The 17,355-nt window shown below is 41.6% G+C and overlaps 2 protein-coding genes across 3 annotated transcripts; both read left to right on the top strand.

Moving 5' to 3' along the window:
- Window positions 1-69: 69 nt before the first annotated feature.
- On the top strand, window positions 70-1,093 carry LOC130696981 (vesicle transport through interaction with t-SNAREs homolog 1B-like). Of its 2 annotated transcripts, none has more exons than XM_057520146.2 (3): window positions 70-148; window positions 208-433; window positions 525-1,093. In XM_057520146.2, exons 2-3 carry the CDS (start codon window positions 210-212, stop codon window positions 982-984), a joined length of 684 nt encoding a protein of 227 aa, XP_057376129.1. In that variant the 5' UTR covers window positions 70-148; window positions 208-209; the 3' UTR covers window positions 985-1,093. The 2 variants fall into 2 exon arrangements, with proteins under 2 accessions (XP_057376129.1, XP_057376168.1); XM_057520185.1 differs by having other exon boundaries at window positions 125-153.
- Window positions 1,094-1,169: 76 nt separating this feature from the next.
- On the top strand, window positions 1,170-11,859 carry LOC130695552 (homer protein homolog 2-like). The gene is made up of 8 exons (XM_057518738.2): window positions 1,170-1,304; window positions 5,594-5,750; window positions 6,279-6,410; window positions 7,074-7,335; window positions 7,618-7,721; window positions 8,118-8,332; window positions 8,396-8,741; window positions 10,303-11,859. The coding sequence occupies exons 1-8, from the start codon at window positions 1,300-1,302 to the stop codon at window positions 10,486-10,488; spliced, it is 1,407 nt and encodes a 468-aa protein (XP_057374721.1). The 5' UTR covers window positions 1,170-1,299; the 3' UTR covers window positions 10,489-11,859.
- The last annotated feature ends 5,496 nt before the right edge of the window (window positions 11,860-17,355 follow it).

Below are 17,355 nucleotides of genomic sequence, written 5' to 3'. Positions count from 1 at the left end.
GTTACTGTGAAATTTATGCTAGTTGAGAATCGATTGGTTTTTTTGGGACGATTCAGAACATGTTTCGTCTTGCCACAAGGGGCGCTACTTGATGTTTGTTATTTTTCTGGTCATACATTTGAGACATAACATTTTGAGGGATTCATCGGTACGGTAATCATTTCCAGTTTAAGTAATCTCAACATATATTGTCTTCTTAAATTTTAGAGATGAGTTCTGAAAAATTCGAGACGTTGGACGAAGACGTACAAAGTTTATTTGAAGTTCTACAGAGGAAATGTACAGGTCGTCTGGAACAATGCTTTGGAGAAGAAAAAAAGCAAATTATTGCCGACGTTGAAAGAGGTATAGACGAGGCACGTCAAGCAATATTCGAAATGGAGGCTGAAGCTAGGGCAGCACCAGGGTCTTTCAGGATGGAAATGATGGGCAGGTGAGAATGTATAATAGAAAAGATGAAGTGTCAGATGCACTTGTTTTGCATTAACTCCTACGTAACTGGAATGGTTTATTAACAAAACTAGGGTTCGGAAACATCAAGACACTGCTTCCAAACTTGCCTTGTTGATCAAATCTTCCAAACAAGCAGAAATGTCTCTGGCATCGACAAGAGGAGCAATGTTTGAAAATCATTCTGTTGGTCATAACCAGAATAGAGGTATTGATAATGCCCTTCAAACAACTGTTCGTCAGGGTACTGCGATCTTGGAAAGAACATCACAGAGCATACAAAGAACTACACAAGTTGCTTTAGAAAGTGAAGAAATTGGTACTGGTGTCGTTCAAGAACTAAGTCAACAAAGAGAAGTCCTTGTTCGCACTAGAGATAGATTGACTGATACAGATGCAGAGTTGGGAAGAAGTAGAAGGATTCTTAGATCAATGTCCCGTGTTGCTTTGACTAATAAGCTAGTTTTAATTGGCATCATTTTGTTAGAAATATGCATTTTGGCAGGTTTAGTCTATTACAAATTTTTTTCCTAAATTAATTGTGAAGTTATTATACTTTGTTTACCTCATCAATTGTTATATATAATGTTCATGCCTTCATTCTGTATAAAAACAGAAAAAAATATATAATCATGCGCGTTCGTACCAGTCATTTCTTTCCTTGCGCAAACTTATTCCAACTCCAAGCAGCCTTCGCAACGCAGATGGAGTTACGAACCCAACGTGTAGATTTCAGTTCCATTTGACAGAAGCTCTTCCGGTGTCATGGCGTGCTACACAAGAGTATTAAAGTGCAAACAAAATCTTTGAATCTTGTTAGTTTTTAGTGTTCCTCATCCAGCAATCGAAATGGGGTAAGTGTGAAATTTTTGCTTTAAAAAAACTTTGACCAAATGAAATAGGGATATGGTTTACATGTATTGCAACTGCTGGATGCTGGGAACTAGGGAATCTTGAATTCAAACTTTATTCTGGTTTATAGAATTAAAGTCATACCTAGCCATCGTCAATCTGTAAAATTTTCTGAAAATGATTTTGATGCTCATTTTAAAAGCTTGTCTGAATTCTGTCAAGCTTATACTTCACTGCATTGGAGTCATAGAAACATTCAGGGCCCGCTGTTAAAGACCAAATTTCTATTACTGGCTTGGATTAAATCTGCCTGTATATTATTAAAGGGTATCTTAGCCAACTTCGTAGGATCACATTTCATTGTAGTATTTACAGTTAAACATATTGTTGGGCATCTAGCTCATACACAAGCATTTTTCCCGATAGTTTGTTCAATGGTTGCTTGAGTCAAATCAACACAAACACCCAGGATATAAGTTTCTTGACATTATCAGGTTAGGAAGTTCATTTTTGTGACATGTAAAGCATTTTTTGTTTGTTTGTTTTGGATCAAATACTGTTTTAGTTTAACCTCATTTAAACAGGTTTGGTATCATAAGCATAAAAAAAGCAATATTAGAGGATTCTGGTTGCCCCAGTTGTGGCAGATCAATGCTGGCTGTCATTTGTCTACCTTTGTCCATAGCCATATGCCTACAATTCAGTTTTCAATTTTTTTTTTTTTTTTTTTTTTTTTTTTTTTTTTTTACTTAATACTATTCCTTATGTGCTCTTTGCTCATCCGTACCTAGCGGATTCTACTAGGTATTTGTTTTGACATAATCTTGAATATTGCGTGCCGAGTTTCATTTCGTTTCATACTTGTTTTCGAGGCTTCCTTTCTGTCTTATCTTCAAACACACTAGGTAAACCCGTCCAAGAAGCCCCACTTTTACTCTAAAGAGCTAGGTAGAAGGGAGGGGGGTGGATTATTTCATTCTGGGTGAGAAACGAATGGAAACAGACTCATCAGAGAGAGATTAATGGCACTGCAGTGCCAGCACCTTTATTAGTAAAAACATTGGCCTGATCTAATTTTGTTTGTGACCAACAAAACAATCCCTTGTAAACGTGCCTGTGCTAACTTGTCTCCGCGTGCGTGCCAGAGTGGCAGAGACTTGATTGTCATATCGACCACGAAACTTTTAATTTTTTATTTCTTTTTCCTTTTATTACTTGACATCCCATTTGGTAGTGGTATACTCCATCACTATTAAACACACGCGATTGTGCATGTCATATCGACTGTATCTGTTGATTTGACGATTGCTATTCTGAAGCTCTTATGGACTGATTCTTATGCATTGATCGTTCAAACAATAATCGTCTGATTTCCCATGAAAATCTCGTAAAAGCATGATTCGGTCAAATTTTTGTCGGCTAGTTGCACCGATTGAAATGTATTGTTGTACAATTTCGTTGCGTCGGGTTTTCCTTTTCTGCTTGAAACATTTTTAGCGTAGAGATAGATTATTGGACTGGAGAAGAGGATCGTGCTCGTGCGCCTGTGTGGCTGCTGTGCAATTCTCGGAAATGTAATGTCTCCGGTTTGGCTGTCGCAGAGAGGGACGTACCGTTTATGACAGGCTGAAGGAGAGATGAGAGATGAAAGCATGACGTCTCAAATCCTGAGTATGGAATCTCTAGAAACCAACAAGACGTGATTGCTAAGTCTTCAAATCTCATTCGATCGAATCGTCTGCAAGCGCGGTCTTTCGGAATCACTGTTTACCCTTTAGTTAAAAAAAAAATTATATTACCTAATGAGCGCCAGCCATAATTGGGATTCGTTCATCAAGATGACGTTCTTGTATTTTCTTTTAGTCTCGCTTGCTCGCAAGGGTCTGCCGATTAATGACATTATTGCACATTAGGTTATTGATGTTCAACACTACAATCTATATTTACACCACCGGTGCTATGAACAGCTAAGGTCACGGATAGCACAGGTTTAGAATCCAATCCAAATAAAGAGCAGACCGGTGAATTTCCACCCTGTCTTTTTCTTTCCCGATTGCGTCCCTTGAACTATAAACCCATTACATGAATGGGTGGGCAATGGTGTCTTGATCGTTCAACTGGAACTCGGCTTCTTTTGATCCTATCTAGTCGATTGTGATCAGAACTCAATCCTGTTAGACTTCATCTGGTATCGGTGAATCTCGCACCCAATAGCCTAGCTAACAATCGCCTTCGTAGGGTTTCGATAACACATCGAGATACTCTTGCTGGAACAATGGCTTACAGCTGCTACTTTTGTCTGGCAACGTACTGTCGTACTGCATTGGACAACGGTCAAAACTAAGCCGGAAAATATAGGATCGAAAGCCAGATTGACGTCTATATTTGCCCTCGACGTCCCCTTGAATCTGCGAGGAATATCGGTAAAAAAAGGGGGGGGGGAGGAGAGGGGAGGAGAGAAGACTGGTGAGAAACAAGGAATCGTATTAGCTCCCGATCCGATTTATATTGTATTCGTTGATCCTGTCGTAGTAGGCATCCCCATGCTGGAATAACTCTTTTTTTTTTAAGGTTAAATCATACAAGTTTTGTTTGTTCTTTTCCCATATTATTTACTTCGTGAGTAAACAGGAATGAGTTTGACGATGCTGCTGTTCGCATGCCGCATGAATTCTCTTCTATTATTCTGGCAGTGTCAGAGACGAGAGGTTTTTTTTATTTTGGAAGCCTTTAGAAATTCATTGCCACTTTGTTATAATGTACGTATGTCATATTGCTTTTGCAGGATTTCATTTCCGGTGGATATATAGTTATTATACATACAATATGTATACTAAACCTCTTTCATTCTAAGCATTACGCACGCATAAGTAGACTTTCTTTTTGGGAAGGGTGGGATAAAAACCATTGCGATAGTTTTGTTGGTTTCTCGTGCTTCTCTTTCAGGACGAGTGGTATTGATTCGTTGCTTAGTCGCTGCTTGGCTCTTTACTCTGTCAGAACTGTTTACCCAGAGAACAGAGCTGGGGAAGCAGTGCGATGTAGAAAGGGTTCAACTGATTAGGGCTCCGCTCGTACGCCATGATCAAATCGCCAAATATTATCGAGTTGTTGTCTTCAGAACACGACTGTGAATCCTTTTGCCGTAAACTGCAATCTGGTGGGTTATTCACATTTTGCTTTGAATTATGTGCAACGCGTTTTTTATTGGTGCATAGTTTACTGATGCATAATGAGCTTGAAATAGCTGTGCGTTAATGGCTGTTGTAAGTGTATCGCATTGATCCACTCCATAAATTGACGTTGTCAATGTAAAGCTTTTATACCATTGCGGGAGACTCTTTTCATGTTTTTTTTTCTGTATATGTATTCATTAACTTTTCACGCTTGTTGGAACCTTGCCCAAAAATTTCCCAGCAATTAAATCCGGTACCCGGGCGGAAGACATCGCGACGCTCTAAATTTTTCAGCAGGACACATTATAAGGGGTTTTACGGGTTCCGCTGTTTAGGCGGACCTCTAACAAGTAGAATATTGGTAGGTTATGCTAGGGAAGCCTGTCATCTTTCTTTCATCGTCTGTGATGGTTGCGCCCTAGAGTCCTACACAAGGGTTAGCCAGGAATGTTGAGCCCGAATCCCAACTCGTACTTGCTTATTTATTAATTTTTAGATCTAGTTATTTATTTGAGCTTTTGCCAGCTATCCATTATGAAGGCTGTTGTATTCATTCTAGCGTGAACAATAAATGAATCTCTTTTTGCCACCAAGCTCCATAGGACTCGTTAATTTTATCTATCTGGACGTGGAAGAAGAGGCCGCCAGCCAAATTGTAATCCAATGGAGAAATGATGTATCGATCCATCGCACTCCCCCTACCACGTTTCTTCCACCCACTGGTGCTTGAAGGTCTCTTCGTGATACCAAGTTATTTGCGGCCTGCTGTATATGGGTCGCCGAATAGCGACCGAACGACCCCGTCCATCTTGGGATTTTGTCGGACTGGAATGGGCAGAACGTGCCCGTATGGGCACGGCGGTTAGATTGGGAAGGAGAGGATAGAGACATAGAAAGGAGCAGCGCATCTGCCCGCATCTTTCCTTCACACTCTTTTACTAAAATGTTCTTTTGTAGAAGAAATCGATATAATCTTATTTGCTTCAGCTTCTCTATTGATCGCGTTAGCCATAGACTGAAGACTTTCGTGTACCCAAAAAAAAGCGAGAAAAAATGATCGCAAAATGATCGTTCTTAATGTTCATTTCTGTTTTCTTTTGCTTATTTGATTTCAGGGAACAGCCAATCTTCACGTGCAAGGCCCACGTGTTCCACATCGACCCAAAAACGAAACGTTCATGGATCCCAGCATCTTCTTCCGCTATCAATGTCTCTTTCTTCTACGACTCGACAAGATCCCTCTACAGAATCATCAGCGTTGAAGGCACCAAAGTAAGTTTAATATTTTTGTAGTTTTTCTTTTGTTTTATTAGCCCTAGTTAAAAAAAAAAAAAAGGAAATGGTGCCTTAAAGATTGCTACCTAAACTATTGATGGTAGCACGACGGCGGTCGGAAGCCAAGTTGTTAGAAGTCAACAAGTTGGCGCCGTCGGCATACGATGAAGTGCGTTCCCTTGTTTCACATTCTTTTCCGACACGACTTTTCGATCCGTTTGTGTTGTCTTGGGCTTTGTATCGATAGAGAGTTTACCTCGTTTCTGTCATGCTAGACGATTCTGCCTTTCTCAGCTTGGACCACTCGTTGGTGCTGGACATAGTTTCAGAGGTTAATGAACACTGAAAGGTTCACGGGTCGATCGTCCACTCATTAAATGTCTTGATCTCGACTGGGAACGGAATGCAGACGGGCCGCTATTTTCATTTTTGTTGCACCAGCCATTTCGAAATTGTATCAGCCGTCATAATCGACTAACGAATTTCACCTAATTTTTTTTTCTCTTTCTTTCGTGCGTTAAAAAGGCAGTGATCAATAGCACCATTACACCGAACATGACGTTCACGAAAACGTCCCAGAAATTTGGCCAGTGGTCGGACGTTCGTGCCAACACCGTTTACGGACTTGGATTCCCTTCAGAAGCCGAACTCAATAAGGTAAGCATTTCGCTATGAAGCATTTTAAAAATTTTTTTTTTATAAAGGTGTGCATATGTAAGGAAATAAGAAATAGTAGAGCGACTTCTAGCTTTTCCCCAGCTGTTTTCATCCCAAACATGCGTTCCTTTTTTTTTTTTCAAATCAATGTGATCCTGACGTCCATTCTAGTCGTTAAACCTTCAAGCAAATAGCTTTAGGTCCAGGGTTAGATGCAAATAATTTCTTCACGTTAAATCGGTGATCTCGTAGAGGTGATCGCATTTTAGGAAAAATAACGCATTTGCTATGAATGAAGTATATAACCATGTCGTAGAAGTGCGCTTTGAACTGTTTATGGCCCGCCCGTTGAGTTGATGCATCACTCCCCATGTCCCTGTCTAGCTCAGCATTCATCTTGCAGACAATGTCAAAATAGGTAGATTACTTTTCTTGCATCGTGTTCAGGGATTGATCGATCGATGTGTCGTATATTCAGGGCGACGACAAACCCGTCATACATCACCGTGATTTCACGACAACTAAGTTGATTAGATCCCTTAAATTCTTCGTACATATTTGGATTATTAAAAACTGCATTATTTGTTTCATTTGAGAAAAAAAGAATGGAATTAACAGAGTGGAGTGTGATGGCTAAAACGTTGACATGTTTGTTTGAAACAGTTTATAGAGAAATTCCAAGAAGTCAAAGAAGCTACGAAGAACATCAGCGGGACGTCGCCAGGTAAGACGTCGACTAGCGCTACCAACGGTTCAACTCCGACGCCAGCAGCGCCTACTAGCATGACAAACTCGACCTCTGCCAGCGCAAATGCTTCGCCCGTTAACAGCCGTTCGGCCATGGCCGCCGTCGGCCTTGGCAGTGGAGCCACTCCAACCGCCTTCACCAATGACGACAAAGACGCTATGGCCGTCAAACAAGAATGTGAGTGTCAACAATTCATTCGTCTTTGCTTTCCTCCTCTCTTGTAACTTCCGCACCATAAACGCCGAGGCAAACGCCATGGTAAATTGCTTTTCACCCTGTCCAATTGTCCGTCACTGGACGCTGCGTAGTAGTAGGCACCAGAAGGAACAGGGAGGGCTGTTATTTTATTTCCATTAACGATGATGGCGAAAGCTGCTCTTGATTGCTCCGTCAAGTATGCTCTGCCCTGACTCTCTTGGGCTTTTTTAACTGCAACTTTTTTTATTATTTTCCTCGTAGATCAGACGGATGGGAGTACATCGCCGGCCGGTGCCGTCTCACCAGCTCTCCTCAAGTCGGCCCTCGTGACTCATCAGCGTTCTCAGAGCTTATCGGGACTGCAGGTAACTAGATTCGCCTCCAAGTTGATTGTCTTGTTTCACTGTATAACGGGTCAGCAAACGACAACCATGGACGTTGTAGCAATGTTCGCAAACATAATAAAGGACGAGTCGGATTATTTCCGTGTCTCGCAAAGATATGGCGGAAAGATCGATCGAGCTGCACAAGCTCTTGAAAACTGGGAGAACTAATGAATTTTTCTCTTTCTCTATTTGTTCTTTCTCATTTCTGATTTTTCTTATTGCTCTTCATTTCCCTTCTCTTGTCATTCAATTCTTCGGGTTTCCGCTTCTGCTGGAGCCGTTACTCTTTTTTTTTTTCGTCGTGTTCTGATGACGAATAATATATAAAAAAAAACGCACGTCCTTATTCCGCTGTCTTGTTTTCATCCCGACCAGCCTCCAGCTGATAGTCCCAAACACCAGCAAAAGATCGATAAAAACTCTCCGGGGTCCAACAACAACATCGGAGGTGCTGTTGGAGTTGCTGCATCTCTGAGCGCAGTGGGCAGCAGCGCGACTCTACCTTCGCAGGGTGCCCATCTCCCTTTGGGATCGGTTGAGGCCCAGCTGAAATATGAAAATGACCGTCTCAAGCTTGCGCTGGCACAAAGGTAAATACGCACGCCATCTCGTTTGCTTTGCATTTCCCGTTGTAAACATTTTTAACTTTGCAGCTCAGCCAATGCGAAAAAATGGGAGGTGGAACTGGCCACGCTAAAAAATAACAATGCGCGTTTGACCAGTGCTCTCCAAGAATCGACGGCCAACGTCGAAGAATGGAAACGACAGCTACAGGCCTACAAGGACGAAAATCAGCGTGTCAAGTCCAAGATCGTTGAACTGGAGGCCGGTCGTGGCCCGCCCATCAGCAGCGAAGGCGGCAGCGATTTGAAGCGCGAAGTGGCCACCTTGCGACTTAAGATCGATTCGCTCGAGACGGAACTACGTGCCAAGGACGACGAAATCCGCCGGCTCAGCAGCGAGATGCGTGAGATGAGCCTGAGCGTCGACAGAGTCAAGGTACGGCCATTTTTCAATTTACTTTTGCGAAAACTGCAATTGCCATTCGAATGGCGAAGGCAGTTGATTTTTCATTGAACGAGGGTGTTGAAAAAGAAGGTGACACTCAGGTTTCCCGCAAAATGTCAGGCTTGGAATGCGCTGCATCTTGCAAGCGCAGCTAGCTAATCGCACAGAGTGCTCGCACAGTTTTTATTGAAAACAGTATGCTATCAAGGGAGCTGACCGACTTTACGGCTTCGTTTTTTTCTCCGTCTTACATTTTCTTGTTTGGAATCACGTGCGTTAAGACATGGATCCATTAGGTTGCAGGGGTCGATGCGGACAAGAGTTTCATTTTCTGAAACTCATAAAAATGCCTACTATTCGTTCTTGTCTGGCGCACGGCCTTCTTATTTTTCCCTCTACTGAAAAAGAAAAAGGGGTTTGATAAACGATCGATGACAGCTTTATCAGCAGCACTCTAGCTTGTACACGTCGGGTGCCACTCCACTCGAAAATTTGTTAATGTGTAGAGAGTGTTGCAGGGTTAAGGTTGCTTTCCAAAGACTGTCATTTGCGACGAAACGGGGAAAATATGTCACGGTGGTTTCATCACCTTTTTGGCCCCAAGTTTCGGAAGGATTTTTTTGTTTTAGATTTTATTTTATAATTTATTTTATACTCCCGCTTATTTTGCGCCATCGTATTTTGACCGCTGCATCGTTTGACTTTTACTTTTCCAATTTTCTTTTTTTTTTTTGAAGGACCTTTTTTTTTTTTGCCCGATTGTGCCCTTTGCAATAAGCTGGATAAATTCCAGCTTTGATTTTTCCTCTGGTTTTATTTTTTTCCAGCTTTCTGACTTCCTGTTTGACAGACCTGATAAAGGTTTTTAAAGGTTTTCCGTTCCCTCGCCGTTTTTCTCGCTTGGCCTACGTTATGACGCTTATGCGCGTCGCAATGACAGACGAGCCTTGAAAGTCACGGATGCGTCTCAATCTATCACGCAACAAGACGGCCAAACCCGTCCTACCAGACAATGAGAGATGGATACACACAGTTTTATAGAGGCTTGATTTATTTACTGGTACGAGTTAGTGCTACAATGTAAGCATAGCTATCACGACACCAAGGTTATTTTGGCTACATTCGGTCGTTTATTTCGTTTTGTGCAACTGGCATTCGTTATCTGTGTTTGTGTGTAACCGACCGAGAATTTTTGGACTGAAGAAAAGGAAAAAAGAAACTAAAGACAAACAAGGCAAAGAAATCAAATCAAAAACAAAAAAGAGCATCAATCAGTCGAATTAGGCCCAACACTGATGATGGATCCGGTTCACGTCTCCACCTACTTATTTTTTGTTCCCCTTCTCGCTCTCTCCTTATTCTTGGGGATGGATTGCTAGTTGGGCCAAGGCTGAGTGCTTGATTCGGCTATCATCTCTCCCTTTCACCGCTGTAGACTGTCGAAGACCTAGAGAGGAAAATGTTGATAGATTGAACGATGCGGTTGGCGTAAATGAGTAGGGTCCAATATGTGGAAGCAGCAGTTTATGATTGATACGTGCTTGTTTGGTAGATTCTTGAGGAGGAAAACTGCCGACTGGAAGCCAATGGCGAATTGGTACGGAGCCAACTCGATGCCATGGCGGCAGCCAACGACACCCAGCGGCGCATCCTGGAGGCTCTCAACGCCCAGCTGCTGGACAAAGTCCACGAGCTGACACACATCCACCGCGAGATCCACACGGCGCTGGAGACCTGACAAAGTTGACCCGACGGCCCGCTATTGCCTCTCCTGGATGGCAGCAGAGGCAACGAAGAAGACGTGGACGGCCAAATGGCCGCCCTCATCTCTGATCTCACGAGCATTGAAGCGTTCTCCAATCTTAAACCGCTAATGTGGGCCGATGAACTTGACGACACTGTCGAATTGCCGGGTCCTCGGTCCGAAATGACTTTTTGACTCTTTCATAATGCTTTTTTTTTCTTTCCCCCTCCCCTCAATTATTCTGGCAAATTTACTTTAGCCTGATTTTCTTTTTTTTTTAAGCGGGCTTTTATTTCGCTTTTTTTTCGTGCGTGCTTTTGTCCGGTTTATTATTTTTTTTTATTCGCTTCTTTTGCGCTATTTGAGGTAGCTTGGTTAAACGCAACTATTTTGGTTAATTTTAGGTAATTTTTAGGTGAACAAAAACGGTGTCCTCTAAATTTTGATTTAAACCCCTTTTTTTATCGGCATTTGCCACGACTGGCCAATGATTTTCCCCAGTATACTCCCAATTATTATGATTATTTTTCCAAGGTTTGACGATTCGCAGACCTTATTTAATGTGGGTTATTTTTTTTCTTGTATCTTCTGTGTGAATGTAAGGATGACTTATAATCGATTTCCGTATTCTGGCATGCTTCTTACTGTTTTCCTTTTCTAGTGACTCGTGTTTTGTCGACTCACTCGCGTCGTTTTGAGAGAAGCGGCGCCGGGTTTTATTGGCGTGTTCAATCGGGCATTGCTCAACAAAGTAACAGCTCTCACACATTTCTACTCCTTTTGATTGACCTCACTTTCTTAATTTATTAACCCATCTCCCTTTTTTTTCGAAATTACGCTTGGCTTGTGGAGAAAAGCTAATAGAATTCTAGTTGACTCGTAGGTATAAAAAAAAACCTTTCGCTAAAGGACAAATGGTTCGCCATGACAGGTACGAAGGATTTTCAATCGAAAGAGTCTCAATATGTTCATTGCGACACATTGAAATGCTTGCGTACCATCCGTAATTCTTCCCTGTTTTTGTGGTCACTGGTCCTCTTCCATCTATTGTTGACGTGTGTGTGTGTGTGTGTTCGTTAGTGCAAATTTCTCGGTTTTTTTAAAACTCTATTACGTTCCAACTGTGTCGATTGCATTTCGTTCCTGCAGCTCCGTGTTCTTCTATGTCCCCTTCCCCACACATCAGTATGCTTTAGATGATTATATCTAATGTGTTGTACCTTTTTTCGTTGTAAGCCGCGGGACCGCTATCATTCTATACCTACCACTAGGTGGCTCTCAGTGGCTCCCTAGCGGAAATTCGATGCCAACTTCTTGGAACTTATTATAATAATTCAAAAACATAAAAATAAACAAACAAGAAAACTGCAAAACAGAAACCCTGGCGTTAGTGGAATCGTGCGAAACAAGAAGAACATCGTGAACCGTGAAAATTGCGCTTTTTTTCTTTACCGATATGATCCAAAAAATATGGTGATCGCGTCATCGGTCTTCGTGTAAAGGTCATCATCGATCACAACGTAATATCTGCTACGTGTGGTCGTCTTGTCTCGTTCTGTTTTGTTACACGCCTGTTTGGAACGCTACACTAATTTTCATTTTATTTGACAATAACGCTCATCTACCTCTGTCGTTTCTCGTAACAAAACTCCCCGCTTATTTCGTCTCCGTTTTTGCCCCCATACTCTTCTTGCTTCCGTGCGTTTCTCATTTCATCGGATCTTTTTCGCCGGTAGGCGGGCAAAAGCGCGCTTTGTAAAAAGGAAAGAATGGAGGAAGCAGAACATTTTGTCGTGTCAGTTGTTGCTGCTACTTCTCGTATTCCTTTTTTTTTTTTTAATACTTCTTTTCACATGAACATTTGCTCTTTCTTCTGCCACCATCGCCTGAGAATGCGCCCATCCTTTGTTGCATATTTCCAGTCCGAATGACGTCTGCGAAACTTGTGCCCTTTTTTCTTCTTTTTAAACATGCCATTTAATTGGAAGCGAAGTAAGAAGACGGGAAACACCATAGTTAGAAATTGATTATTTTTTTACATGTCGCTGCGCTGGCACAATGTAAAAAAATATTCGAAAAGAAAAACAAACTTAACAGGTTGTAAGGAAACGTCTTCCTGCGATTGAAAGTCAAACATCGAAGAAGAAAGAAAAAGGCTTCCTGACTTGGCTACATCTCCCAAGTTTGATTTACGGTACAATTACTGGAAACGAGATTGTCGTACGCTAACTAGGTCCAACTACAACGGCCATGCTGTCCGGAAAAAAAAAATACGTTGATTGTCGGGCGCAGAGTTTAAGGAAGATCCATCGATCTGTGTGCCCCAGGGTGCGTGACTGTCGCTGGATTCTCTTTGATGATGAGGACGCACGCTGGGCGCGCTGCAGTGACGTTAAGGAGACGTTACGTCCTGCACAGACGTGGGGTGACGTAGGACTGAGTTGTGCCGTCGTTTGTTTGACTTCTCTCCTTCTCCCGAAATGAAGGAAGAACGAAAAACGAATGGCAGCGTAGCAGAAAGTAACAATTTGATCGTACTTGTCCTCCTCGGGGCATCAGCTGGAGGTTCCACGAGACCATACCTTTTATTTTTTATTCTTTTACAGAGACAATCGTAGGCTTTTCGCTGTTCGCTATTAACTTGATACGTAGGTCGTCTAAACTAGTATGGATCCAAAGGATAACCATTTATTACTGTGTGCGCGTCGGTGTCGGCGGTATCAGGTGAGGCCGGGAGTATCCAATTGCTTTATGGTAGCCGGATCTTCCGCCCTTGATCCAATCAAAGATCGCTCCTTCCAGACTGAAAATTATTCTTCGGTCTGTCTACCGGTTTTTTCTTTATTCTTTTTTTCTATCGTTTTTTTTTTATGGCGGCATCGTGCGACAAAAAAAACGAGAAAATGCATATAAAAATGAACAAGTGCTTTACAGCTAATCTTTCGTGGGCGCGGTGAATTTTGGAATGTCGCTAAAAAGCAAACAGAAGCGAAATCAAGACAAACAAGTATCTAAAGATATATTTTATTTGGCTTTTTTTAAATTTTATTTTAGCTGTATTTTCCCGTTGTCTTGATGCTTTTGCAATTTCACCTTAGCACTTGATGTTTGCTAGTCGCCGGAATTCGATCCTTTTCTGTTCGCATCGGGGCCAAGGCTGTGTGTGCTGGACGCCGTGCCCACCATCATCAAGCGCGAGCTGGATCTTGTATGTCGTCACAGATGTTTTTCCATATCAGGGCCGATTGTCTGTCGCGCTGTCCAAGACGAAGTCTTCGTTTTAAACCAGTGTTTTCGTTAATGATATTCTCGAAGTACAGTCTGTGTGAGAACTGAGGGTTCAAAAACGGAGAAAAGAAAAAGGCGAAAGGGAAGAGGGGAAGGACTTCTTTTTTATATCTATGTCAAGCAAAGTATTTTTTTTAGGACACAATTAATTCCGATCCCAGATAACATCGATTACGTTTACGGTATTTTTCTTTTATAAAAAAAAAACATGCGATTTCTTGTTTAGAAAAATCAACACCCGCTGACTGGTGAAACCTTGTCTTTTCTTTATATTCCAATGTGATTTCTTTTTTTTTTTGGGGGGGGGGGGGTGTTTCTTTTTTTAAAGTTGACGCAACGAAACTCACGGCAGGGATCCAAAACGTGCGCCATCGTCAGGGACGCGATCCCGCCATATACAGAACAAAAGAGCGAACGATTACAGCCGAAAGCAGACACAATTTTTCTTTCCTTTTTTTTATTTCAATTTATTTCATTTTTTTTTCATTTTATCGTCGGAATACCACAGAACCCATTTTTCGCTTTCAATTGTTTTTTGTTTGTTTTTTTATTTTTCCCTTTTTTACTTCGAGGTTTTTGGGCTTTTTTTTTGTGGTTGTCCCGAATTTAATTGCGTCCCTTTTTTCTTTGCGTCCAAATGGTATTTCAACACGAAGTGAATTGGTCAGAAGAAGAAGGTAATAAAAAAGAAAAGTACTTTGTTCAATAAATATTTCCGGCCGCGAAAAGCAAAACATAAACAGTATGGGGGTAGGTGGAGATGAAAGAGTGAGTCAAGATTGACGCCAACGTCCGGGGCAGATCCGACCGGACTTAACGGTTGCTGCCATTTTACGCTATACACGCTAGATACTGTATATACAGTACGTCGCCTAGTAATATCAACAGGATATATCCAGCGTTTACATTTCTTCCTTATATTAAATTTTTTTTTTTTTTTTTACATGGAACTTTAGTGGGGCAGAAATGTGCTGTGCGTGGTGCCACTACCTGTTTGTACCTGACGTTCAAGCCGGGATGTGTTGAAACGCTAAAATCTAGGAAACCCAGAAATATTCAGGAGTAAAATCGCTAGGGAGGTATGGAGGAGACGCGCAACAACGACAGACAGTGTGTCTTCTGAACCGATGTTCGACCAAAAGAAATATTTACAAGCCATTTCGGGAAGGAGAAAAGGGAAATTCCTGTACAGTTTTTTTTTCTGGGGAAGGCAAAGAACGCGTGTGTCCGAAATTTGTTACGTAACTTTATACATTTTTACTTTGAAAGCGATATCAAAAATCCATTCAGCTTTAATGTGCGCTACGAAAAACTCGACATTTTGTCTTCTTTCAAATAAGGCGATCGTGTTTTTCGTTTTATTTGTCAAATATCGAATAAGGAACGTTCCACATAATTCGATTAGCTGCCGTTATCTACAGGATGGCGCGCCTTCCATCATCAACAGTGAGAATTGCTTACGCTAAAAAAAAAGAAAAAGGGAAAAGAGTTTATCGTTGGAAGTGATCGTGCAGAAGTGCAGCAACACACCTCGATCCATTATGCTGTGTACGTCTAAAAAGAAAAAGAACGCACCCCCCAAAAAAAAGATCCGTTCAAAAGAAAAAAAAAAAAAAAAAAAAAGGAGCTGAACTGAGCATTCCTGATTGTACATCACAACGTGAATAGTTAGAAACAAAAGAATATGAAAAAGAGAAAAGTATTGGCTTATCATTCCGGGCCTTGGCATTTTTGGGTGTATCGAAATCTTCTTTGACGCCTTGAAAAAAAAAGAGCTTTGATGGCTCCTTTTTCTTTCTTGTGTTCATCTTCTTCTTCCATTTTGGAACTATATCGTTTCTATTCTTTTGGCCTTCTTCAACTTTGATTTACACCGAACATAATAAAACTTGGGAGCAGCTCGTTTTTATCGGCAATCTTCATCTCTGTTCTTTGCCTTCGATTCTTTGATCAAAAATGGCCTTAATTGCTCGTGCCGAGTTGTTAAAGGACCATCGTAAAATTGAATAAAAAGGACGAGAGGCACATAGAAATGGAGAGTTAAAGATTTAAAAACAGGAAATGAGTGCTCTCCTGCTCTATAGGGCCAATCGAATTGCGTTTGTATTGGCGTAGTCTTAACGTCTTGCGGACCTCCCAGACGTTCTCAACGCCCATTCTTTTCGTTTTCTTATGAATTTTTGAATATAAACCAAACAAAAAGTTGGAACGCCGCAAGAATGTCGCCGAATATCTGGGTCTCGAATCCGGACACATTAATATCCATCACAGAAAAGGAGAAAGAAAAACCGCCCAAAAAGGCAAATAAAAAAGAAATACATAGAAAAACAACTATTTTTTATTTCAACCTGATCTTAGAGGTGAAAGAATATTTTGTGTGTATGTGACGCTCCAAGCAACTGAAAAATGTAAAGAGAACGGAAACGACTTTTGGCTTCCGGACGTTGAATGCGCACGGTGTTGCCACCGAGTTTAATCCAAGCGAATCCAGTATGCATGATGGATGGCGAGTTGCAAAACTCGTTACGAATATGTATTCAAAGTTGACCGTTTACAGTCCTTGACATTTGACTATTGGATTGTTCTTTGTGTTATCCCTTCCCTCTATATTGCGTGCCCCAACGTCCTCCCGGTTGTTTAGTGGCTAAAAAGATGGACTACATTTTCACCATTCGCGCTTGTCTTGTCGATCTGCTTACCGTGATGGTAGAAACTTGTGTAAGAGACCCAAAATAGGAGGAGTTGACCTCACTGAGGTGGGCAAAAAGACAAAAAAAAAGCTTTAACAGAAGGAGAGAGGAAAAAGTGGTTGGGGCCAGACAGCTCGTTCGGACGAGGACAGCACCGGCAACCAATCGGAAAGCGAATGCAACCGGCCGGAATTTCATTGATTTAACCTTCACTTTAAAAAGAAAAAAGACTTGTCGCGTTTTTCTCTATACGAAAAATATAAGAAAAAAACATATCCAACTTATTGATCGGACTCGATCTCGAAGCAAATTCAAGATGATCGATTTACTACCGAAAAAAGAAAGAGATAATTCGTTGAACTCGAACAAGGAAAATTGCTCCAATACCATTTTAAAAACAATTTTTTTTCGCTATTCATTTTTGTTTGGAAGCGAAAGGAAAGGACGAAATAAAATAAAGAAACATGGTCCGAGCCACACGAACCGACAACTCTTCGTAAAGTTCACTGGTCCATGTGATCCTCCCGCTCAGATCGTGGTGTGTCCCTAGACGGACGATTAGCATTCAAATGCGAAGGCAATGAGGCTGATCGTGAGCGCTGCATCGATCCACCGCCCGTTCTGTTTCCCTATCTCCTAACGCCCAACTGCACCCAGTAGCAGCTGCGTTTGCCCTGTAGTCTCTCTACAGGCCCTGAAGTCATTCAAATGTGTAGTGTTATGATGAGCAAAATTCATCTCTTTCGATTACTAATATATCTATTCAAAATGCAATCTGGTTCAACCGTCTTCTCGTTTGTTCGGTATACGCCGGTTGCATTACATCTCGCTCATCAATGCGAACAAGTGATCTTGCACTCGGAGAAAGTCCAGAGCTGCAAGG

The sequence above is a fragment of the Daphnia carinata genome, chromosome 7, assembly GCF_022539665.2.
Source record: "Daphnia carinata strain CSIRO-1 chromosome 7, CSIRO_AGI_Dcar_HiC_V3, whole genome shotgun sequence".
Classification (NCBI taxonomy): domain Eukaryota; kingdom Metazoa; phylum Arthropoda; class Branchiopoda; order Diplostraca; family Daphniidae; genus Daphnia; species Daphnia carinata.
The sequence above is the reverse complement of the archived record's forward strand: the minus strand, read 5'-3'. Positions and strand labels throughout refer to the sequence as shown.